This window comes from Rhinoraja longicauda, chromosome 24 (genome assembly GCF_053455715.1).
Source record: "Rhinoraja longicauda isolate Sanriku21f chromosome 24, sRhiLon1.1, whole genome shotgun sequence".
NCBI classification, from domain to species: domain Eukaryota; kingdom Metazoa; phylum Chordata; class Chondrichthyes; order Rajiformes; family Arhynchobatidae; genus Rhinoraja; species Rhinoraja longicauda.
In genome coordinates, this window is record NC_135976.1 from 17696422 (window position 1) to 17722682 (window position 26261).

The 26261-nt window shown below is 44.7% G+C and overlaps 1 protein-coding gene and 1 long non-coding RNA gene across 2 annotated transcripts in view; one reads left to right on the top strand and one right to left on the bottom strand.

Annotated features, from left to right (window-relative positions):
* LOC144605452 (uncharacterized) overlaps nucleotides 1-18096 on the top strand; it is a 200876-nt gene extending 182780 nt beyond the window's left edge. The window contains exon 4 of the long non-coding RNA XR_013548848.1: nucleotides 16362-18096. This is a non-coding gene — a long non-coding RNA (uncharacterized LOC144605452). The remainder of the gene's footprint in view (nucleotides 1-16361) is intronic.
* On the bottom strand, nucleotides 17996-25974 carry LOC144605451 (serine/threonine-protein kinase pim-1-like). Its single transcript, XM_078420723.1, has 6 exons — nucleotides 25541-25974; nucleotides 25265-25371; nucleotides 25047-25097; nucleotides 24228-24594; nucleotides 20289-20465; nucleotides 17996-19858 (listed from the first exon to the last, which is right to left on the bottom strand). Exons 1-6 carry the CDS (start codon nucleotides 25623-25625, stop codon nucleotides 19686-19688), a joined length of 960 nt encoding a protein of 319 aa, XP_078276849.1. The 5' UTR covers nucleotides 25626-25974; the 3' UTR covers nucleotides 17996-19685.
* Between the last annotated feature and the right edge of the window lie 287 nt (nucleotides 25975-26261).

Genomic DNA, 26261 nt, shown 5'->3' on the forward strand with positions numbered 1-26261 from the left:
TATCCATGTCAGTACCCTATCCCCAATACCATGTGCTCTAATTTTGCCCACTAATCTCCTATGTGGGACCTTGTCGAAGGCTTTCTGAAAGTCGAGGTACACCACATCAACTGACTCTCCCCTGTCAATTTTCCTAGTTATGACTCTCCCCTGTCAATTTTCCTAGTTTATCACCAACACTGCTATCGGAAGCTTGTCAATAAGCTGGAAAGAGTGCAGAGATGATTTAGTCACAGAGTCACACAGCACGGAACAACTTTCCCTTACAGACCAAGATGCCCAATCTACACCAGTCCCGCCTTCCTGTGCTTGGCCCATATCCCTCTAAATCTTTATAAGAAAATAACTGCAGATGCTGGTACAAATCGATTTATTCACAAAATGCTGCAGTAACTCAGCAGATCAGGCAGCATCTCGGGAGAAAAGGAATGGGTGACGTTTCAGGTCTGAAGAAGGGTCTCGACCCGAAACATCACCCATTCCTTCTCTCCCGAGATGCTGCCTGACCTGCTGCCTGACCTGCTGAGTTACTCCAGCATTTTGTGAATAAATCCCTCTAAATCTTTCATATATATGTACTAGTCCAAATGTCTTTTCAATGTTGTCATAGTTTCTTCCTCGATTACCTTCTCTGGCAGCTTGTTCCATATTCCCAGCACCCTCTGTGTGATAAAGTTCCCCCTCAGGTTCCTATTAAATATTTCCCTTCCCACCTTAAACCTATGTCCACTGGTTCTGGATTCACCTACTCTGAGTAAAAGAAACTGTGCATTCACTCTTTCTATTTCCTTCATGATTTTATACACCTCTATAAGATCACCCCTCATCTTCCAGGGAATAAAGTTCTCGCCTCACTAACTTCTCCCTTTAGCTCAGGCCCTCAAGTCCTGGCAACATCCTCGTAAATCTTCTCTGCACTTATTCCAGCTTAACAACATCCTTCATAGAAACATAGAAAATAGATGGAGGAGAAGGCCATTGGGTCCTTCACGCCAGCAACGCCATTCAATATGATCATGGTTATCATCCAAAATCAGTACCCGCTCCTGCTTTTTCCCCATATCCCTTGATTCCGTTAGCCCAAAGTGCGAAATCTAACTCTTCCTTGAAAACACCCCGTGAATTGGCCTCCACTGTCTTCTGTGGCAGAGAACTCTACAGATTCACACTCTCAGGATGAAAAAGTTTTTCCTTATCTCAGTCCTAAATGGCCTACCTCTTACTCTTAAACTGTAACCCCTGGTTCTGCTCCCCCAACATTGGGAACATTTTTCCTGCATCGAGCCTGTCCAATCCCTTAAGAACTTTTTCTGTTTGTATAAGATCCTCTCTCATCCTTCTAAATTCCATTGAATACAAGCCCAGCCGACCCATTCTTTCATCCTTTGGCAGGGTGATCAAAGCTGAACACAGTACTCCAAATCCATCCTCACCAACGTTTTGTACAACTGGAACATAACGTCCCAACTACTCAATACTATGACTGATGAAGGCCAGTGTAACAAAAGCCTCCTTGACTCCCTGTGAGGATACTTTGAAGGAGTTGTATCTGCACTATTTACGATGATGTTGATAGGATTTGAGGGCCTGAGTTAACGAGAGAGAATGGGCACGCTAGAACTTTATGAAGCGCAGAGGCTGAGGGGTGATTTATAGAGGTGTATAAAATCATGAGGGGAATCGAGTGGGTGAATGCACATGTCTTTTCCCCAGGATGGGAGAATCAAGAAACTGAGGACATAGGCTTAAGGTGAGAGGGGAATGATTTAATAGGAACCTGAGGGTCAACCTTTTTACTCAGAGGGTGGTGGGTGTATGGAACGAGTTGCCAGAGGAGATACTTGAGGCAATTACTCTCACAATGTTAAAAAGGCACTTGGACAAGTACATGGATAGGAAAGATATGAGGGTTTAATGGGCGGCACAGTGGCGTAGCGGTAAAGCTGCTGCCGTACAGCACCAGAGACCCAAGTTCCATCCTGACAACGGGTGCTTTCTGTACAGAGTTTGTACGTTCTCCCTGTGACTAAGTCGTTTTCTCCGGGTGCTCCAATTTTCTTCCACATCCCAAAGATGTACAGGTTTGTGGGCTAATTGCCCTTCGGTAAAATTGTAAATTGTTCCTAGTATGTAGCACAGTGCTGGTGTATGGGATGATTGCTGGTCGGTGGGGACTCAGTGGGCCGAAGGGCTTGGCTCCGCACTGTATCTCTGAAGTCTAAAGTCTAAAATAAAGGTTTAGAGGGATAGGGGCTAAATGGAGGTAAATGGGACTAGCTTAGATGGAGCATCTTTGTCAGTATAAGATGAGATGGGCTGAAGGGCCTGTTTCTGTGATGTATGACTATGACCATGACACTTCGATTTTAGAGCTACTGTAAATACTCCAGCTACTGACCTCTTTAACTTCAAACAGTAAAGGTTGTCCCATCATTGTACATGTGGAGAGGATGTTTCCACTAGTTGGAAAGTCTAGGACCAGAGGGCACAGCCTCAGAATAAAAGGACGTATCTTTAGAAAGGAGATGAGGAGGAATTTCTTTCATCAGAAGGTGGTGAATCTGTGGAATTCATTGCCACAGATGGCTGTGGAGGCCAAGTCAATGGATATTTTTAAGGCGGAGATTGACAGAATCTTGAGGGATAAAGGTGTCAGATGTTATGGGGAGAAGGCAGGGAAATGGGGCTAAGAGGGAAAGATAGATCAGCCATGATTGAATGGTGGAGTAGACTTGATGGGCCGAATGGCCTAATTCTGCTCCTATGAACTTATGAAAGGGTCATATAAAAAAAGTCACGTGACTGCAGATACTTGCCTGGAAGTGGAAATGTTCTGATGAACTTACGTTCAGTAATGTTAATTTCTTCACAAAACGGCATGAGAGATTGTATTTATTACCAAACCATGCACAAAGCAAAGCAAATGTGAATATGACATTTCTAAAGACTTTAGTTCAAATCTAAATATAGTTTGCTCTAGTCATAATATGACAGGTTTTCTGAGTTAAATGGATTAACTCTTATCTGAGTTCAGTTCTTTGAAAAACTGACAGCTACGGAGAGTAGATATTATCTGGTGATCTACAGATAACTTCCGAGCTCAAAATATATCAAAACAAAGTTTGCTTAATAGTTTGTAATGAGCATTTCCTTTGTGTCCATTATACATAGAGAGAGAGTGTTCACAAATTGACAGGAATGTTCATTCAACTCTTCTAAATGTATCACTCATTTCCTCCCTAGAATATAGAACAGTACAGCACAGGAACAGACACTTCGACCCACAATGTCCATGCCCGAACATGATGTCAAGACCAACTGTTATCTGCCTACACATAATCAACATCCTTCCATTCACTGCATATCCATGTGCATATCCATAAATCACTTAAACGCCACTATCGTATCTGCCTCCACCACCGCCAACCCCGGCAGCTGATTCCAGGCACCCTTCACCCTCTGTCAAAAAACGTGCCCCACACATCTCTTTAAACTTTGCCCCTCTCGCCTTAAAGCTATGCCCACTAGTATTTGACTTTTTTTTAAAGCGAAGATAATTAACCTACAAAACCTTTACGTCTTTGGCGTGTGAGAGGATACCTGAGCACCCGGAGAAAAGCTATGCGGTCACGGGGAGAACGTACAAACTCCGTACAGACAGCACCCGTGGTCAGGATTAAACTGGGGGGTCTGGTGCTGTGAGGCAGCAACTCTATCGCTGTGCCACTGTGCCACACAAAGTGTAAACAGGATGTGAAACAACTGAATTTCTGAGGTTTGGTTTCCAAACAAGAAGAGAAAAACCATGAAAGCGCGAGTTCAGAGTTCCTTAAAGCGTGTGGATGGTTGTATTCGGGTGAAAGTTTAATAAGTCAATGAATTACTTTTCAGCAAAAGTGGAAGTGCAACAGGGCACATTGACAAGAAATTCCTGTTTTTGTTAATCAATTACTGTAAAGGCCCTCATCTATGAATGGATGTCTTCAGATATATAGACACATAGCTGAATAATTGTGCTGGTATCAGGGGAAGCAGTATTCTGCACATTGTCATACACTAACCTACACACACTAGGGACGATTTTATAACTTACTGAAGCCAATTAACCTACAAACCTGTATGTCTGATGGAGTGTGGGAGGAAACTGGAGCACCAGGAGAAAACGCACGGAGTCACAGGGAGAGTGTACAAACTCCGTACTGACAGACACCCTAGTCAGGATCGAACCCGGATCACTGGCAGTAAGGCAGCAACTCTACCGCTGGGCAACTGTGTAACCCCTTTAAAGCTGCATTCTGACGTCCTGATTCTTGTACTCAATGCCCGGCTAACAGAGAAGATTGTGAGTGAACGCCTAGAAAATAATTGAATTTGATTCGTGTCAGAAACAAATCGTGCCAAAAAAAAAAAGTGACTCGCAACAGCTCATGGGATGATTAATATGTGAGGTTGCCAAGCAAGTGAAGAGGGGAAGCACCTCATTAAAATATACTGGTACCAAGCCATTACAAAAAAGAAAATTGTGGTATTGGTTTTCCACTTAAAGAGATTTTGCCGCAAATCAAATACGTATTTCAGACAAGATGAAAGGCAAACAGGAGAACACAAAACTCACAAGTTGAACCGTTTTTATGCTATTCCACTCACTCAACCCATAAAAACAAGGAAAGTACCGTTATTTAAAAATCATTAATGTGTCATTGATAAGCCAATCATATTTCCCATGAACCAATTAACCTTTGCCCACTAGTTCAAGAATTGAGCATCTGAATTGGCCTTTGGAAAGGGTGCAGAAGAGGTTTTTCAGAATTCTATCTGGATTAGAGGGTATGGAGAGTTTAGACAAATTTGGATTGTTTTCTCTGGTGTCAGAGTCATGATCAAAGAGAATCAAGTGTTTAATTGTCGTGTGTACTGAGGTACAGTGAAAAGCTTTTGTTGTGTTTTTTAAAAAAATCTTGCACTAAACATTTATCTGTTCATTGTGGATAGCTCGACTGTAATCATGTATAGTCTTTCTGCAGACTGGTTAGCACGCAACAATAAACTAAACATAAATAAACAGTCTGAAGAAGGGTTTCGACCCGAAACGTCACCCATTCCTTCTCTCCAGAGATGCTGCCTGTGGCACTTGAGTCACTCCAGCATATTGTGTCTGTCTTCGAACGAAACTAAACTATACATGATTACAGTCACGCTGTCCAAAGTGTACAGAGACAGGATACAGGAATAATGTTTAGTGCAAGATAAAGTCCAGTAAAGTCCAATTAAAGATAGTCCAAAGGTTTCCAATAAGGGAGATGGTAGGTAGGTCAGGACCACTCCCTAGTTGATGATAGCATGGTTCAGTTGCCTGATAACAGCTGGGAAGAAACCGTCCTTGTAATTCTTTCAAGTTGATATCTGAAATCAATGCTTTTCGTGCATGACAGGAAAGTCATCAAAAACTCTGAAGATAGTCCAGCATTAAGGAACAGAATCTGTTCACACATGAATTGTGTTTGTAAAACAAATTTAAATATAACATCAAATAAAAATAAATCATAATTTAAATATATTAAGTTGACCTGAAACGTAACGTGGGTAAGTTCCTTTGAATTTTTAGAGATGCAGCACGGAAACAGGCCTTTTGATCCACCAAGTCCACACCAACCATCGATCACACGAGTTCTGTTACTGAGAGTTCTTTCTCATCCACTGCCTACACACTTGGGGTAATTTACAGCGGCCAATTATGCATCTGAGACAGCACCAGAGGTCAGGATTGAACCAGGATCTCTGGCGCTGTGAGGCAGCAGCTCTACCAATACGTCATGGTGTTGCTTACTTGGTTGATTAATTTGAAGCTAAACGTGGAAATCCTGACCCTGAAAGATGTATTTTCACATGCACCTGGTGATTTGCATTTAAAACACAGACACAATCCAGTAATAATCCTTACTGGTGCATCAGCATGTAGAGCAAATGTAATCCCTTATCACATGTTTGATAATAATGCTCCTCCTTTCCTCGTTACTGGTTTAGTCGGTACTCTATCAGGATATGCATCCTGTTAAATGGAGTTATATCCTTCATTAACTCTCTGATTGTCGTCATACTTACAATTCCAGGGAATACCCTTTGTAAATAAATAGCTCATGAATTGGCCAAGTATTAAAAAAAAAACAAAGTGCTAGAGTAATTCAATGGGTCAGGCAGCATCTCTGGAGAAGCTGGATAGGCAACCTTTCAGGTCGGGACCCTTCTTCAGACTGATTGTGGTGGGGAGGGGAGGTGGGGTGGGGGTGGGAAGTCGGAAGGGATGTGGGGACAGGACAAAGCCTGGCCATTGATAGGTGGATACAGGTGAGGGGTGGAGGTGATGTTTGGCAGATGGTTGGACTAAGGCCAGAGGTGAAAAGACAAAAAGAGATGACATTAAAAAACTACATTTCTTCTGTTTTATAATCATTACCTAAGATCAATCCTTGTCCAATCAGTATATTTATTTGATTCTAATTAATCCAGAAGACTCTGATTACTTTTTTTTCTCTTTTTAACTACATTTGCCTGAAGGAAAGGGAGAGGTTGGGCAGGCTAGGATTTTGTTCCTCGGAGCACAGGAGACTGAGACATGATCTTATAGATGTATATAAAATCATGAGGAGAATAGATAGGGTGAATGCACAGACACTTTTACCCAGGGTAGGAGAATAAGAACCACAGGACATAGGTTTAAGGTGAGAGGGAAAAGATTTAATGGGAAACTGAGGGCTAACTTTTTCACTCAGGGGGTGGTGGGTTTATGGAATGAGCTGCCAGAGGAGGTACATGAGTCAAGCACTATAACAGCATTTAAAAAACACTTGGACACATGGATAGAGGGATAGAAGGATATGGGCCAAACTCAGGCAAATAGGGACTGGCTTGCATGGGGTATCATGGTCGGCATGGATGAGTTGGTCCGAAGGGCCAGTTTCTGTACCGTATGACTCGATGACTGCATGTGTTCAACACGTTTATTTGACCCAGTGCAGGTATGCAGGCCAGGATAGTGCCCTTTGACATGCTTCAGGGGAGAGAAGGTATCCAACTAAACATTAGCCCAATGTGTAAAAGAACACACTATATTACCTCTGGAGAAAATTAGTTAGGGAAGAATTCATCGTAGTTGAATATGATAAAACCCTCATATAATTTTGCGGCACAGTGGCGCAGCAATAGAGTTGCTGCCTTATAGCGTCAGAGACTCGTGTTCGATCCTGACTACGGGCGCTGCCTGTACAGAGTTTGTAAATTCTTGCTGTAACCTCATGGGTTTTCTCCGGGTGCTCCAGTTTCCTCCCACATTCCAAAACCGTGCAGGTTTGCAGGTTAATTGGCTTCTGTAAATTGTCCCGAGTGCCTTGGGTAGAACTAGTGTACGGATGATCGCTAGTCAGCGTGGATTCAGTGGGATGAAGGGCTTGTTTCCATGCTGTATCTCTAAACTGAACTAAGCTAAACTAAATTCACAATGAAATACGCCATGGTGATTCTTGTACACTGCATCAGTAATCTTGTAATCCTATACTCTTGTACTTAAGTAAGAGTGTGCCTTTGAAAAGTAAGATTTTTACTGAACTATTTGCAAAAAAGAACTTTCATTGCACCTAGGTACATGACAATAAAGTACCATTGAACCATTGGATTATGAAGGTGACAATCAAGGAACCATTAGCACTTTAGACTTTAAACTTGAATTTAGACTTTAGCGATACAGCGTGGAAGCAGCAGGGCCATCTTAACGCATGGGCCTGATGGGCACTTGCCCGGGTCCCCACGAGCATAGGGGCCCCATGCTGATCTGTGTATGTTAAGTGACTTGCAATAAATAAATACTACTTTAAAAATGTAGGTTCAATAAGTGCTTTTTTCGCAACATTTTCGGTCCCTAAGTGTTTTTTTAGCAACTTTTTCCATCCCTAAGTGCTTCTCACAGCGATCTGTTTCGCAACAATTAGCTCCCTAAGTGCTTTGCTTTTCCATCCCTAAGTGCTTCTCACAGCGATCTGTAAGTGCTTTTCGCAACAATGTAGTACCCTAAGTCCATCGCTAAGTGCTTTTCGGTAAGTGCTTTTCGCCGGCACGACAGGGGGGGGCTGGTAGGGAAAGGGGGGTGGGGGAGAGTAACGGTGGGGGCGACGGGGAGGGTGGGAGGAGGAGAGAGTGGGGGTGGGAGGAGGCAGAGTGGGACTGGGGAGGGGGACAGCAAGGGTGGGGGTTGGTGGTGGGGGGAAGAGAGAGTGGGGGAAATGGGGGTGCTGGGGAAAGGGGGGTGGCGGAGAGTAACAGTTGGTCTGGGGGAGAGTAGTTGTCGTAGGGGCCCCAGTACACTGTTTTGCCCGGGGCCCATAATGCTGTAAAGACGGCCCTGGGAAGCAGGCCACTGTGTCCGCACTGACCAGCGATCTCCTTGTACACTAGCACTATCCTACACACTAGGAACAATTTACAATATACGGAAGCCAATTAACCTACAAACCTGCACGTCTTTGGTGTGTGGGAGGAAACTGGAGCTTCCTGCAGGAAACCCACGCGGTCACGGGGAGAACGTACAAATCCATATAGGATCAAACCCGGGTCTTTGGAGCTGTAAGGCAGCAGTTCTATCGCTGCAACACCGTGCTGCCTCTTGCCTAGTTTGCTCAAAAACTTTAACGAAGCAATGTAAACGATATCATAACTTGGTGAAATGTGGCACACATATGTGCACATAATAGAACTAACAAGGCAACAATATCTCAGTGCTCTGGTTCAGAACCTAATGCATCTGGAAATAGCTCAGGTGCTAATGATGGGGGTTTTTACAGTGGAGGTGTAGTTGCCAATTTTCAGGGGCTGCCTTGGATTCTCCAGGAATTAAACATATGCCTTTTGGACATTACTGCCAGCTGGCGAAAAATGATAGCATCATTAAAAAGATTTTTTTCCCCAATTTTTGAATGATTTTACTTACGAGCTGTGATAATTTTGGAGGTGTCAAAATGGCTCTTTGGCAGAGTTAGTTATTGAACATTAAGCATCATGAAAGGAAAGCCTCAGACATTCGCAATGTTGTGGGAGTTGGTTTATTAATGTCATGTGCACCAAGACACAATGAAAGATGTTGTTTTGAGTTCTATCCAGGCAAATATTCACGATGGGTGAGTAGAAACAAGGAATTGGCAGATGCTGGCTTACAAAAAAGGCCACAAAGTGATGGAATAACTCAGGAACGGTTCAGGCAGCACCTCTGGAGAACATGGATAGGTGACGTTTCGGTTCTGAAGAAGAGTCCCGACCCGAAACGTCACCTATCCATGTTCTCCAGAGGCGCTGCGTGGCCTGTTTTGTTACTCCAACACTTTGTGGCCTTCAACGTAGATGAATACATCGGTTACTGCAAACAATAGACAATAGACAATAGGTGCAGGAGTAGGCCATTCAGCCCTTCGAGCCAGCACCGCCATTCAATGCGATCATGGCTGATCACTCTCAATCAGTACCCCGTTCCTGCCTTCTCCCCATACCCCCTCACTCCGCTATCCTTAAGAGCTCTATCCAGCTCTCTCTTGAAAGCATCCAACGAACTGGCCTCCACTGCCTTCTGAGGCAGAGAATTCCACACCTTCACCACTCTCTGACTGAAAAAGTTCTTCCTCATCTCCGTTCTAAATGGCCTACCCCTTATTCTTAAACTGTGTCCCCTTGTTCTGGACTCCCCCAACATTGGGAACATGTTTCCTGCCTCTAATGTGTCCAATCCCCTAATTATCTTATATGTTTCAATAAGATCCCCCCTCATCCTTCTAAATTCCAGTGTATACAAGCCCAATCGCTCCAGCCTTTCAACATACGACAGTCCCGCCATTCCGGGAATTAACCTAGTGAACCTACGCTGCACGCCCTCCATAGCAAGAATATCCTTCCTCAAATTTGGAGACCAAAACTGCACACAGTACTCCAGGTGCGGTCTCACCAGGGCCTGGTACAACTGTAGAAGGACCTCTTTGCTCCTATATTCCATTATATCTCCATTAACAACTGTAAATCCCCCACCGCTCCCCTCCCCCAAGGTGTCCCCCAAGGCTCAGTCCTTGGCCCCCTCCTCTTCATCCTCTACCTGTTCCCCCTTGGTCAATTAATCCGCCGTCATGGTCTCAACTTCCACTGCTTCGCCGATGATATCCAGCTCCTCATCTCCACCAAGTCAATCTCCTCCACCACACACTCTACACTGACAAACTGCATTACTGAAATAAAATCTTGGCTTCAATCAAACTTCCTCAAACTCAATTGCAACAAATCTGAAATCATCATCATTGGTCCAAAAATGCTCACCAAATCCACCCAAAACTTCATCCTCAACATTGATGGTCTCCCAGTATCCACCTCACCTCACATCCGGAATCTTGGAATCATCCTTGATCAAACCCTCTCCTTCGACAAACACATCAAACACATCACAAAGACAGCCTTCTTCCACCTCAAAAACATTGCCCGTCTCCGTCCATCCCTCTCCTCCACAGCTGCAGAAACCCTCATCCACGCCTTCATCACCTCCCGTCTGGACTACTGCAACAGCCTCCTCTATGGCGCACCCTCAAAAATCATCAATAAACTTCAATACATTCAAAACTCCGCTGCCCGTCTACTCACACACACCTCGATCCGTGACCATATCACCCCCGTCCTTTATAAACTCCACTGGCTCCCCATCCCCCAGAGAATCCAGTACAAAATCCTCCTCATAACCTACAAAGCCCTCCATAACCTGGCCCCATCCTACCTGACCGACCTCCTCCATAGGCACACTCCCACCTGCACCCTCCGCTCTGCCGCTGCCAATCTCCTATCCCCCCACATCCGGACTAAACTCAGATCCTGGGGGGACAGGGCTTTCTCCATCGCTGCTCCCACCCTATGGAACTCACTACCCCAAACCGTTAGAAACTCCCCCACACTCACCACATTCAAAACATCGCTGAAGTCTCACCTGTTCAGTACTGCCTTCAACCACTGAAGGTCACCTCACCTACTGTCTCCTTTCTCTGTTCATTTATTTATTTACTTATTTATCTATTTATTAATTTCCCTATGTTCTCAAAATCTCTGTAAAGCGTCTTTGAGTATATGAAAAGCGCTATATAAATAAAATGTATTATTATTATTATTATTATATTCAACTCCTCTTGTTACGAAGGCCAACATTCCATTGGCTTTCTTCACTGCCTGCTGTACCTGCATGCTTCCTTTCATTGACTGATGCACTAGGACACCCAGATCTCATTGAACTCCCCCTCCTCCTAACTTGACACCATTCAGATAATAATCTGCCTTTCTATTCTTACTTCCAAAGTGAATAACCCCACACTTATCTACATTAAACTGCATCTGCCATGTATCCGCCCACTCACACAACCTGTCCAAGTCACCCTGCAGCCTTATTGCATCTTCCTCACAATTCACACTACCCCCCAGCTTAGTATCATCTGCAAATTTGCTAATGGTACTTTTAATCCCTTCGTCTAAGTCATTAATGTATATCGTAAATAGCTGGGGTCCCAGCACCGAACCTTGCGGTACCCCACTGGTCACTGCCTGCCATTCCGAAAGGGACCCATTTATCCCCACTCTTTGCTTTCTGTCTGTCAACCAATTTTCTATCCATGTCAGTACCCTACCCCCAATACCATGTGCCCTAATTTTGCCCACTAATCTCCTATGTGGGACCTTGTCGAAGGCTTTCTGAAAGTCGAGGTACACCACATCCACTGACTCTCCCCTGTCAATTTTCCTAGTTACATCCTAGTTACATCCTCAAAAAATTCCAGCAATTTCGTCTTTTATAATTGACTCCAGCATCTTCCCCACCACTGATGTCAGACTAACTGGTCTATAATTACCCGTTTTCTCTCTCCCTCCTTTCTTAAAAAGTGGGATAACATTTGCTATCCTCCAATCCACAGGAACTGATCCTGAATCTATAGAACATTGAAAAATGATCTCCAATGCTTCCACTATTTCTAGAGCCACCTCCTTAAGTACCCTGGGATGCAGACCATCAGGCCCTGGGGATTTATCAGCCTTCAGTCCCATCAGTCTACCCAAAACCATTTCCTGCCTAATGTGGATTTCCTTCAGTTCCTCCATCACCCTAGGTTCTCCGGCCCCTAAAACATTTGGGAGATTGTGTGTATCTTCCTCAGTGAAGACAAATCCAAACTAACGGTTTAACTCGTCTGCCATTTCTTTGTTCCCCATAATAAATTCCCCTGCTTCTGTCTTCAAGGGACCCACATTTGCCTTGACTATTTTTTTCCTCTTCACGTACCTAAAAAAACTTTTGCTATCCTCCTTTATATTATTGGCTAGTTTACCCTCGTACCTCATCTTTTCTCCCCGTATTGCCTTTTTAGTTAACTTTTGTTGCTCTTTAAAAGAGTCCCAATCCTCTGTCTTCCCACTCTTCTTTGCTATGTTATACTTCCTCTCCTTAATTTTTATGCTGTCCCTGACTTCCCTTGTCAGCCACAGGTGTCTCTTACTCCCCTTAGATTCTTTCCACCTCTTTGGAATAAATTGATCCTGCAACCTCTGCATTATTCCCAGGAATACCTGCCATTGCTGTTCTACCGTCTTCCCTGCTAGGGCCTCCTTCCAGTCAATTTTGGCCAGCTCATGCCTCATGCCTCTGTAATCCCCTTTGCTATACTGTAATACTGACACTTCCGATTTTCCCTTCTGCCTTTCCATTTGCAGAGTAAAACTTATCATGTTGTGATCATTGCCTCCTAATGGCTCTTTTACCTCTAGTCCCCTTATCAGATCAGGATCATTACACAACACTAAATCCAGAATTGCCTTCTCCCTGGTAGGCTCCAGTACAAGCTGTTCTAAGAATCCATCTCGAAGGCACTCTACAAACTCTCTTTCCTGGGGTCCATTTCCAACCTGATTTTCCCAGTCTACCTGCATGTTGAAATCTCCCATAACCACCGTAGCATTACATTTTTGACACGCCAATTTTATCTCCTGATTCAACTTGCACCCTATGTCGAGGCTACTGTTTGGGGGCCTATAGATAACTCCCATTAGGGTCTTTTCACCCTTACAATTTCTCATTTCTATCCATACTGATTCAACATCTCCTGATTCTATGTCACCCCTTGCAAGGGAATGAATATCATTCCTTACCATCAGAGCAACCCCACCCCCTCTGCCCACCTGTCTGTCTTTTGTATACGTTGTGTACCCCTGAATATTCAGTTCCCAGCCCTGGTCCTCTTGTAGCCATGTCTCAGTGATCCCTACAACATCATACTTGCCCATGACTAACTGAGCCTCAAGCTCATCCACTTTATTTTTTATACTACGCGCATTTAAGTACAACACTTTAACTTCGGTATTTACCTCCCCTCTCACATCGGTCACAATTTGCCCTGCCCTTAATTTCTTTTCCCCTCTCGAACTTCTGTTCCCATTCTTCCGAGAGTCTTTTGCAATATCTCCTGTATTCCCTTTTACCTCATCTTCAACGTGATGAGGAATAGAGTGCAGAATATATTGTTACAGCCACACAGAAAGTACAGTTGAAAAACGTACATCCTTGAAACGAGGAAGTGGATTGGAGGATCAGGGATTCATCCTTCGCATTTGAGAGGTCTGTTCAAGAGTCTAACAGTGCGGGAGAAGCTGTTCTTGGTGGTATGTGTTTTCAAGTGTATCCTCTGCCCAAATGGAAATGGGAGAAGAGAGAATGACTGGGCTGTGAGTTGCCCTGGTTATGTCGGCTAAGAACGCAGTCTTGCGGGGCATTGATGTCGAGAATTAGCGTGAAGGGTGGTCTGTCATCTATTGTTACTGTTTGAGATCTGTGGGTCAGGAAGTCTAGCGTCCATTTGCATGGATGGGAGCTGAATTGTCAGTCCAGGAGATTGAAGATGAGTTTGGTTGGAATTACAGTGCTGAAGGTGGACCAATCTTCAACACATAGGACCTTCCGTAGGTGTCCTTGTTATCCAGGTGTTCCGGAAATGAGTGTAGGAACAGGGAGATGGCATCTTCCATGGACCTGTTGAGGTGGGAGGCAAATTGCTGTGGATCAAGGCTGCCTAGGAGGCTGGAGTTGACCATGACCAGCCTCTCGAAGCAGTTAGCCATCGAGTCACACAGCACGGAAACAGGTCCTTCAGCCCAACTTGTCTCTGCCGACCAAGATTCCCTGTCTACGCTGGTCCCACCTGCCTGCATTTGGCCCATATCCCTGAGCCTTTCCTATCCGTGTACCTGTCTAAGTGTCTTTTAAATATTGGCTCTGACACCCACTTCAAGATGTGTAGAAAGGAACTGCAGATGCTGGTTTATACTGAAGATAGACACAAAGTGCTGGAGTAACTCAGCAGCAGGCAGCATCTCTGGAGAAAATTGATGGGTGATGTTTTGGGTCGGGTCTGAAAAAGGGTCCCAATCCGAAACGTCACCCATCCTTTTTCATCCATCCAGAGATACTGCCTGATCTGCTGAGTTACTCCAGCAATTTGTGACCACCCACTTCATGATGGTAGGTGTCAGAGCCACTAGATGTTAGTCATTAGGACCAGGGCCGTCTTAACGCATGGGCCTGATGGGCACTTGCCCGGGGGCCCACGAGCATAGGGGCCCCATGCTGATCTGTGTATGTTAAGTGACTTGCAATAAATAAATACTACTTTAAAAATGTAGGTTCAATAAGTGCTTTTTTCGCAACATTTTCGGTCCCTAAGTGCTTCTCACAGTGATCTGTAAGTGCTTTTCGCAACAATGTAGCACCCTAAGTCCATCGCTAAGTGCTTTTCGGTAAGTGCTTTTCGCCGGCACGACAGGGGGGGGCTGGTAGGGAAAGGGGGGTGGGGGAGAGTAACGGTAGGGGCCCCAGTACACTGCTTTGCCCGGGGGCCCATAATGCTGTAAAAACGGCCCTGATTAGGACGTGCTACCTTGACAGTGGTCTTGTTAAAGCAGATGGGAACATCTGACTCGAGTAGGGAGAGGTTAAAGATGTCCACAGTACTATACTACCAGCTGGTCCACGCAGGTTCTGAGGGCACGGCCAGGGACTCCATCCGAGCCAAACTCTTTCCATGGACTCACTCTCAGAAGGACCAATCTGCGACGGTTACCATGGATACAGGTGCGCGAGATCCAACCGACAGGTCACAATATATGACGTGGTTCAATATAGACAGGTCCTTCAGGTTCAATAAACGTATAAGGGGTTGGACACGTTAGAGGCAAGAAACATGTTCCCAATGTTGGGGGAGTCCAGAACAAGGGGCCACAGTTTAAGAATAAGGGGTAGGCCATTTATAACTGAGATGAGAAAAAACTTTTTCAGTCAGAGAGTTGTGAATCTGTGGAATTCTCTGCCTCAGAAGGCAGTGGAGGCCAATTCTCTGAATGCATTCAAGAGAGAGCTAGATAGAGTTCTTAAGGATAGCGGAGTCAGGGGGTATGGGGAGAAGGCAGGAACGGGGTACTGATTGAGAATGATCAGCCATGATCACATTGAATGGCGGTGCTGGCTCGAAGGGCCGAATGGCCTCCTCCTGCACCTATTCTCTATTGTCTAATGGTGCTTTATCTGTCACATAAGCAACTGCACTGTGAAATTCTTTTTGCATATATAACACATGCTGGAGCTGCTATTTTTGTCGCTATTATTCAAAGTCCTTAGTCCGGTCGGCCCGCGCGCTCAATGTTCCGGAGCAGTTTCCGCAAAGCGATGTCCCTGTCCTCTCCTCGCCCGGCCATCTTCGTGTCTCGGGGACTCCTATTTGTAGCTTACCAAGAAGGCGCTGGAGGCATGACCCAGGTTCATGACTAAGAGTTAACAGGGAGGAGGACAATTGATCAGGATCCCTATTGATAATCTCGTCCTGGTGATTTCCATGGGTAAATGTGTGGAGTCTGGAGGTGCATAGAAACCTTATTGTATGCACAGCACTAGGGTTAGCGGTGGTGCAGCGGTAGAGTTGCTGCCTTACAGCAACAGAGACCTGGTTCAATCCCTACTACGGGTGCTGTCTGTTTGACTGCGTGGGTTTTCTCCGGGTGTTCCAGTGTCCTCCCACACTACAAAGATATACAGGTTTGTAGGTTAATTGGCTTCAGTAAAAAATTGGAAATTGTCCCTAGTGTGCTGGATAGTGCTAGCGGACGGTGTGATTATTGGTCGGCCCAGACTCGGTGGGCCTCAGGGCTTGTTTCCACGTGGTATCTCCCTAAAGACGAAAGACTCTAAATTAAAGAGTGATGCATGGGTTAAAGATGGCAAATGTAAAGTTGGACATTATTCCTTAACAGAGGACTCTGGTTTACAGGCTGTTCCCAGGGACACGTACAGAGACGAACATCAAGTACTACTGGAAGACCATTAACTCAGTGAAAAACACTTTGGCCTGTCTTGACACCTGGTCTCCCAGCACACCGAGATGACCGCCAGGGAATGTTGCCGACTGGCTCATTGTACAGCAGACTGCAGGAGTATGTGTTGAGGGACGCACTGAAGCTCGGTGCAGCCAACGCCAAGGCTCTGTGGGGGAGGACCGCAGTCTAGGGTCCTTCTGCAACTGAACATTAAGGGGCAGAGTCCAGTGGGGGGCACCCCTCAAACAAGGGAGGGGATATTACCCCAGGTGGCCACAAGTGCCAATGGAGCTTTGTTTAAAAACAGGTGCAAAAACTAGAGTCTGGCACTATTGAATGTATGAACAGAGAATGTGTGTTTTGCAGTTTTTGGCTTGTGTATACATTTTATATTTTGATTGAAGTTTTATTTTTTGCCTTAACATGGCACCTGTTCTCCGGATACATGTAATCATACATCGTAAGATTTTGTGGCTAGTTCCTCTGTAAAGTGTCACCAAAAAAAATACATTGGCTAATTTTTAATGTTTCTTAAGTTTTGACTATTGAAGGCAGTAATGGCAAAGCCTGGGTCAAAATTTTCTGCCCTGCCTGTGAGAACGATCACAGGCAGGGCTTGTTCTAATATCATCACGACTGATGTTTAGGTTAGTTTCAGAGAGATAGCGTGGAATCAGGCCCTTCGCCCACCAAGTCCGTGCCCACCAGTGATCCCAGTATACACTAGTTCTATCCGACAGTCGGGATAATTTACAGAAGCCAATTAACCCTCAAACTTGCATGTCTTTGGAATGTGGGAGGAAATCAGAGCAGCTGGAGAAAACCCAGGCAGTCACAGGAAGAAGGTAAAAGCTCCCATGGTCAGGGTCTCTGGCTCCATAAGGCAGCAACTGTGCCACCCCTTGTTGTTGAGGTCCAAGACACTACTCAGCTCTGAACTGGTTCTACAACATAGAACAGTGCAGCACGGGAAGAGGCCCTTCAGCCCACAATGTCTGTGCCGAACATGATGCCAAGATAAACTAATCTCATCTGTCTGCAGGTGATCCATATCCCTCCATTCCCTGCCACCGGGACAGTCCTCTCATCTACTGTAAGATCAGATGTGTTTAGGGAAACATAGATGCAGGAATATAGATGACTAATTAAGAGCTGTACAGCAGGGAAACAGGCCCTTCAGCCCCTCGCTCATCAGTCTGATGAATATCGCCTGTCCTTTCCCTTCACAGAAGCTGCCCGACGCACTGAATTCCTACAGCACTTTGTGCTTTGCCCAAGATTCCAGCTCCTGCAGTTCCTTAAGTCTCCATAACCGTGACGTGCATGTGCTCAAATGTAACACTGAATAATAGATTTAAGGCAAATTTTTAATTTTATTTGAAATGCCGTATAAAAATAACTTTTCTTCCTTTCTATTTAATTTACATGTCTAATGAAATGACAGTTCAGACTCCAAGCTGCATACATGCAACCAAACCGTAAAGATATAGTATGTACAATAAAAGCAAATCATTTATGCAGTGGTATTCTAGTCAACCCATACAAACCAACAGGACACATTAAAAAAACACAATCCCTCCCACCCCCCCCAAAAAAAATTGTCTAGACATTAAATACATATTCAGTTACAACATGCATTTAACAGAAGTGCTCAATGTTATATTTACAAAGTCTGGAATTTTTCTTTCAATTACATCACCGTATTAATTTGGTTGTAAACACAGAGTGAACTGAATTAAAGTCTGACAAGATCTTATGAAAATGTGTGGGTCTTCAAATGACCAAATAATTAATGTGGAATGAACAAGTTTGTTGGAAGGTAGTTGTCCATAAATAAATAAATATAAATAAACCCACCAGCCAAAACTTTTTATATAATATATCTGCTTAGAAAAAACCTCAACTTCACTTAAATAAATAAACAGGTAAACAGAACAGCGCCAACAATGGCCGTTGTAACCAGTACTTCAAAAAACAGTTTATGTACATTTCTTAATATATTTATATATCGTATATACATATGTGCACACATGTACAAAGGTTTAGAGTTCATTCATTGCATTGGTTGTGCATTGTTGTTGATGCTCTTGCACGCCTTGGCTTCACGTTGAGTGTATTGGACAAGATGACTGCACAAAAAAAAGCATTGAGGTCTGTCCAATCAGTGGTGACAACACGGTGACGAGGTTTGTCTTCCATCTATTTTACTGAAAGATGTGAACAAAAACTAGTGGTGTTGTTGGGGAAAAAACCCCAAAGTGCTGGAGTAACTCAACGCCTTCGGCAGCATTCCTGGAGAACATGGGTCTGGACAATTATAAGTTCATAAGTTATAGGAGCCCATCAGTCATGGCTGATTTATCATTCCCTCTCAATCCCATTCTCCTGCCTTCTCCCCATAACCCCCGACACCCGCACTAATCACGAATCTGTCGATCTCCACCCTAAAAACATTGACTTGGCCCCCAGTCTTCTGTGGCAATGAATTCCACAGATTCACCACCCTCTAACTAAAGAAATTCCTCCCCATCTCCTTTCTAAACGTACGTCCTTTTATTCTGATCCTAGACTCTGGTCCTAGACTCTCCCACTAGTGGGAACATCCTTTTCACTCTTCTCCAGAAAGCTGGAGGCAGGACAAAAGGCTGGTGAGTGATAGGTGGATACAGGTGAGAAGGGTTTTAAACCCTGCCTCTGCAGTACCTTGTGTTTTCACCTATCACTTTCCAAGCATTGTCCTGGCCACCACCTCTCTTCCAGCTTTCTTCCCGCCTCCCCACTATTATAATCAGCCTGAAAAATGCCCCCCATAACACAGCCCGTCCATGTTCTCCAGTGATGCCATCTGACTCACTGAGTTACTCCAGCATTTTGTCTTTTTTTGTTTTGCAAACCAGCATCTGCAGTTCCTTGTGCCCGCAGCAGCATTAAGTAGTCCAGTCTGTTTTTGTGTGTACGCATGAGGATTGTGCAGAGAAATTACGTAGAAGCAGCAGAGATTCAAGTATTTCATTGTAAGTTGGTGGGTCCAGTGGTTATAAAAGGCACTCGAAGAGGAAGAGTCAGGCTTGTCGTAATGCACGATTCAAGTTCGTATCAACCGGAATGGAGGCAGATGGGGAGGGGGGGATTCCTGTTTTGTCATCACCCCTCACACTAATCGCAAGGTTTATAAAAGGCTGTGGAATCTGGTAGATCCAAACCAGGCAGGTTTTTTGGTTCTTCCAAAGAGGAGGCAAATGGTTCTCGGAGCATCGGTCCACCTTGTTTTGCAAGTCCTAACTTGCTTGGGTAATGCTCGCCGACTCTGAGCTCAAACTGTGCAGTCTTAGTCCAATGGCATCTTGTGAAACAACACTATTCTGCATCCAAGGATGGTTGATAATGTCTTCAAACGATGGCCGATCAGAGGGCCTCAAGGATAGACAGTACTTGATGAGCTGTTGACATTCTAAAATCAAATGGGAGAATCTGGGTTACCACTTGTTGGGACTATTTGAACAGATATATTTTCCAGCAAATGAGTTAATCTTACAACAGTTACACGATATTTATAGTACTAGGAAACATCAAATTATTTGGAATAACTGCCCAGTTAAATCTTACACACTGCAGTTATTGAGCAAATTGACTTATATGGGGGGTTTTTTAAATACACAAAGTGTTGGAAGAACTCAGCGGGCCAGGCAACATCTCTGGAAAACGTGGATTGGCGACGTTTCGAGTTGCGACCCTTCTAAAGAAGGGCCCCGACCCGAAACGTCACCGACCCGTCCCGTTCACAGATGCTGCCTGACCAGCTGAGTTCCTCCAGCACTTTGTGTTTTGCTATATATTTAAGCTCTCTCGTGGTCAAGCAAAAAGCACAAGCCGCTGCTTACCAGATGAAATTCTTCGTCTGAATAAAATTTGTCCTCGAATTATCTCCTCGTCTTGCTCAAATGGAATGTCTCCACACACCATGTCGTACAAAAGCACGCCCAGGGACCATACAGTTGCAGATCTGCCGTGGTATCTGTGGTAACGGATCCACTCAGGAGGGCTGTACACTCTGGTTCCTGTGAATCAATGAAGAATAAACACTCATGAACACCGGCTGTATGTTTTCTAGAACAGAGACACTTTAGTTTAGAGACTTGCACATAGCGTGATTCCATTTATCTTGTATCTGTGCACTGTGGACAGCTCGACTGTAATCATGTAAAGTCTTTCCACTTACTGGGCAGTACACAACAAAAAGCATTTCGAAGATGCACAAAAATTGCTGGAGTAACTCAGTGGGTCAGGCAGCATCTTTAGAAAAGGGAAAGGGGACGTTTCAGGTCGGAACCCTTCTTCGGACTGAAACATGCTTCAGTATAAACCAGCATCTGCTGTTCCCTTCTACATAAAATCCTTTTCACGTGACAATAAAAAAATAAACTAGATACAGCATAGAAACGAAACAGGCCCTTCGGCCCACCGAGTTCACACCAATTCCAAGTTATCCCACTTTCTCATCCACTCCCTACACACAAGGGGAATTTACAGAGGCCAATTGGCCTAGACCCTCGCGTCTTTGGGAGGTGGGAGAAAACCGGAGCACCCGGAGGAAACCCATGCAGTCATTGGGAGAATGTGCAAACTCCACACAGAGAAGCAACCCAACTGAGGGTCGAAACTGGGTCTCTGGTGCAGTGAGGGAGCAGCTTTACCAGCTGCACCAATGTATGGAAGAACATATATAAATTGACAATGAAAGAAAGCAAAGGGCAGAATGCAAAACATTTATGGCATTGTGTGATGGACAGTGGAAAGTTCTGACTTTAAACATAGTCTGTCCATTCCCTCCAGAGCTGCAGCCTGACCTGCTCTGTTTCACTAGTTTATTATTGTCACGTGTCCTGAGGTACAGAGAAATGCTTTTGTTTGCCTTCTGTCCAGTAAAGGAAAAATTCCCACATGAATATAATCAAGCCCAGTGAAAAAAGGTAACGGGTATAGCATTTAGTGCAAGATTGGGGTGGATTGAATTGAGGCCCTTGTTCAATCCTGACTACGGCCGTTTTATGTATGGAGTTAGTATGTTCCCTCTGTGACTGCTTGAGTTTTCTCTGGAGGCTTCATTTTCGTCCAACACTCCACAGACATACATGTTTGTAGGTTCATTGGCTTCACTAAAAATTGTAAAATTGCCCCCTCTGTGTAGGATAGAACTAGTGTACGGGCTGGTTGGCACTGACTCGGTGAGCCTTGCACTAAACGTTATTCCCTTTATCCTGTATAGAATCAAGCCGTCCACACATAAAATATAAAGGGTACAGTATTTGGTGAAAACAGGTGTAACATTGAAGGGTACCATACTTAGTGATCTAACATTGAAAAGGAAAATAACGGGTACGGTATTTAGTGCAAGATTGAGTTTCTCCAGCACTGTGTGTTGGGTTTCAATATCTGCAGTCCCTTGTACATCTAAAGGTTTATCCGCTCTCACTAGATTCATTGGCTGAAATTCAGTAAATGTTTACTTGTTCACAAAAGACTACTCCCCACCCTGAGAATTCAAATCATCTGCACTATTTGGCATGCAGGAAGTGCGGTTCACCCACGCTTCCTGCCCGCCTTGTTGTAAACTAGCAGTTATTGACTCGTTGCCATGTGACATTTGTTTACAAACTTTCGGTTGTAAAAGGCACATGTTCCCGCCGACTGGTGGCGCCCAACATCCAGCATTTTGCACTAACGGTTTTGCACAACAACTCTCATTTGAAATTGCAGAGAGTTTATAATTTGCACTGAGCTCACCGGCTGTCGGGAGACTAGCGGCTCCCCAGCAAACTCACAACACACAAATTGCACCGCCCCAATCTTAAAACATTATAATTATCGTGCATTTTATTTTAAAATGCAGTTGCTACTTTAAAAAAAATGCTTGCATTGTTAAAAAAAAATATGCCCTTAAGAAATTTCAAACCCCTCACACACGTATCGTGCAATATATATATATTTTTTTAATGTAGCTTTATTCAAAAGCCTGGATTGTTAAATAATGTGCCCTGAGAATTTGCAAAACCCGACAAATATATTGCAACGAGATGCCAATTGCAAATATGGCAAAAATATGCAACACTGATTAATTTAGTGAGGGCAAATTTACAATAATGGCAAATTTGCAACGGTGTGAATTTGCAAAAGGGCGCATGTTCAGAGGGAACAATTTCTCCAGTTTAAATAAATTATCAACGCGTCATTTGATATGGGATGGAGAGAAGAGGAATTAAATGATTTGCAGGCAATTATTTCCTGCACCCCAGTGTCAGATAATTTCAAAACGTTTCCAGGAGGGAGATGAAAATAAGGAGGGGGGGGGGGGGCATGAGAGGTTTGTGCTCAAAATTTGGAAGTGCGGGTCCCTGCTTTACAAGACCAAGGTTCATTTTCCAAAACAGTGTTACGCAGCAGATAAAAAACGAGCTCAAAACAAAGGGGAGGCGCGCTGCCAAATTGCAGCAAGCGGTGGACGCGCCGTCTAGTGGCTACAACACCCAAGATCAATTCAGATCCCCTCCCATCTGCCAACCCTGTCGGGAACCTGCCCCCCACCCATCCATTACACCCCCTCCCTCCCTCCCCAAGCTATGCATAGTTGCATTTCTGCAGCGCCCGTCCACAAACCCAACCAACACAAACATTCCCACTAACAGCACTTCAATTACAAATCCCCCTCTCTCTCCCATTTGGACCTTGTAAAGGAAAGCCCCTCGCCCTCTCCTCTCCTTTCCTCTCTCCCCCCACTTCTCCTCTCTCTCTCTCTCCTTTCCTTTCTCTCTCCTTTCCTTTCCTTTCTCTCTCCTTTCCTTTCCTTTCTCTCCCCTCTCCTCTCCTCTCCTCTCCCCTCCCTCTCCTCTCTCCTTTCCTCTCTCTTCTCTCCTCTCTCCTCTCCTCTCCTTCCACTTTGCAAATGTTGGTTTCCAAAGTGTCCCGATTTATTAAAATTCAGCAGAAAAATCCCAACAAGGCAATTGACGAGGCCGGGTCTTGTGATTTCACCGCAGTACTGCATTGGCAGCAGTTTTATTGTTATGTATGTATCTTTTTTTTTTTTCGCAGTCTCTCTTTTCAATCACAGAGCAATCGCTTGTTACGCTTGCAGCCCCAGCCCTCGTGATTCTGGTTACCTCAAGAGCCCCCGGCTCTGCCCGCCTCTCTCGTCATGCGAAAGGTAGCTAGCTCGCTGCATTATTCCAAAGCAAAGGCAACGCCTCCCTGAAACGCTAAGCGCCCCCTTTCCCCTGTCGCAACAGCAACCAAATAAGGAAACGGATCCACCAAAACAATAACAAAACCACTCGCTCCTTCACCTCCGGGAAAAACCAAGGACACACACACCGCCAAACACCTTGAACCTCAATTACACAAAGTGTAACACAAAGCAACTCTTTGTGTTTTGCTCCAGATTCCAGCATCTGCAGTTCCTGGGTTCTTACACAATCCCTGTCGACATTTCCAAATCTGGATCCAAGGAAGCCTCTTTTCCCAAGCTCGAAGTCACAAGGTCATTCAAGCAAGGAAGCAGGCCATTCGGCCCAACCCACCCATGCTGACCCATCATGCCAAAAGACCGAACCCCCAAAACATCTCAATTCCATTTCCTTCCACAGATACTGCCTGACCCGCTGAGCTCCTCCAGGACTTTGTGTCTTCCACGAAAAAAACAGGCCCTTCGGCCCAACACCTACATGCTGACCCTTCTACAACTGGCCCCATTAAACACCAGGCAGCGCTTTCTAAGAATTGATTTCCCACTGCTGCAAGATTGCACTCAGAAAGTGAAAACTGACCGTCAAAGTCGGTGTAGATTGTGTCCTTTAACAGCGCTCCCGAGCCGAAATCGATCAGCTTTAGTTCCCAGTTCCTCATGTCGATGAGAATGTTCTCGTCCTTGATGTCCCTGTGAATCACCCCGCAGCCGTGACAATGCCTCACCGCCTCCAAGATCTGGCGGAAAAAGTTTTTGGCTAAATCCTCCGGCAAGGCTCCCTTCTCGGTGATAAAATCGAACAGGTCCTTAACGTTCTCCGGCCTCTCCATGACGATTATAAAACTATCGGGTCTCTCGATCCAGTCCATCATTTTGATGACACCCCGGCACCCCGTCCCCACCCGCTTCAGAAGGGCAATTTCCATGGGAACCCTGGCTCCATTAGACTGCACAAGAACCAAAGCACAACTGTTAGACACTAATTCACAACATATACTGCACTCACACTAAGAGTGCTTCATTGTTATATGTCTAGAAATGGAACAATGAAATTCTTACTTGCAACACAAAAGATATGTAAACATAGTACTTTGTAAACACCGCTTTAAATAACTATCTGATATATCTATATCCATATCTAAGAGACGTTACATGCTGTCAAACTAAAAATCTGCAAAACAGATATGTATAAACATTATAAACACCTTTGTATATTAACTCTCTATCTATGATAGATGTATATCCAAATCTAAGATAGATACATTTTAGATACCCATTGTATGCAGTCAAATTAAACATCCCCATCTATATTTTTAATCCTTATTTTATGTAAGGTTTAAACCCCACATAATACTCGCCATTTGCATGAAACGGACACTACAAACTGCGTGTTACTTACCAATTCAGCCCATTCTGACACTCGATCTTTGGCAACGTGTTTGATGGCAACCTGCAACGTAAACAAAAATACTCCATTCAGTCACAGAAGGCAGTATTCATGCCGGCTGGGGACAATTTTATTTTTGTGGGGAGGGGGGGGGGGGAGTTAAGAGGGATAAAAGTAAATCAAACAGAACATAAGGTTAATAGGGAGGGAGGGGGGTTGTGTGTAATTACCTGTGCCCCATCCGCGACTCGAACTCCCGAATAAACGGTTCCAAAACCACCGCTGCCGAGGACCGGTCCAACTTGATAAATCTTCTCAAAGGGCTCCCGCTCTTTCACTGTAACAACACAAAAAGAGGGAGGGGAGAAAAATTAGTCGGGTCTCCATTATCACCAGATCTTTTGTTGTCTCCGTCCCGCACATGGTGCAAGTCTACGCCGTCAAGGCACCTTCTCTGCCGAGGGCAGGGAGACTCCGCCAACGTGGGGGGAATACTAATTACATACCTTGTTGCAACTGGATCTTCGCCGGCATATCCACGCTTGATGTCGAGTACATATGAGCAAGAGATCCGATTTTTGAAAGCAGCATCCCTGGCCGTGGAACAACGTCGTCGATATTTCAGACTCCTCGGCTATTTATCTATCTATCTATCTATCACTTGCGAGATCCCTCGAGGAATTCCACCAGAATGTGAGCCGAGCACGAACACGAACAAACAAACGACCCCACGTTTCAACAAGCTCCCTTATTCCACAACGCTTTTGCAATGTTCCCAGCAGTTAAATACAGCAGGAGATAAGATGGATCGAGTCTCCTCCTTCTGTGCAGTCTTGTAGTAGGATGGGATGGGAGAAGAATATCAAATAAGGGAGACCGAAGAAATAAAAGATTGCAGGAGGCGAGTTCCGACCACGTCCGATTGCCTTGATTGTTTGGTGCGCTCCCACCACTAGCAACGACTATATACAGATAGTAAAGAAAAAAGCCAAGCGTGCAGCATCAGAAAACCCTAGAGGCACGCCTATTTGCATTGGCGTCAGAGGAAATAGGAGGGGGGACAAACGAGGTTTGCCAATCACAGGCTGGAGCAAAATAAAAGAATGAAACTGACTAGACTCGACGTGGCGGGAATGACAACGCGCCAAAAATATGCCTCCTGTATGTCTGCTTACAAATGGCTTTGATCCACTCCTGTCTGTAAGCAAATATGTTCCAAGGAGAGCA

Bases quoted from the DNA above. Each gene is read 5' to 3' on its own strand.
- LOC144605451 (XM_078420723.1), bottom strand. From the start codon at position 25,625: ATGCTGCTTTCAAAAATCGGATCTCTTGCTCATATGTACTCGACATCA. The intron at 25,098-25,264 runs GTAATTACACAC...TTTACGTTGCAG, and splicing joins GAGTCGCGGATGGGGCACAG to GTTGCCATCAAACACGTTGC. The intron at 20,466-24,227 runs GTCAGTTTTCAC...ATTGATTCACAG, and splicing joins AATCTACACCGACTTTGACG to GAACCAGAGTGTACAGCCCT.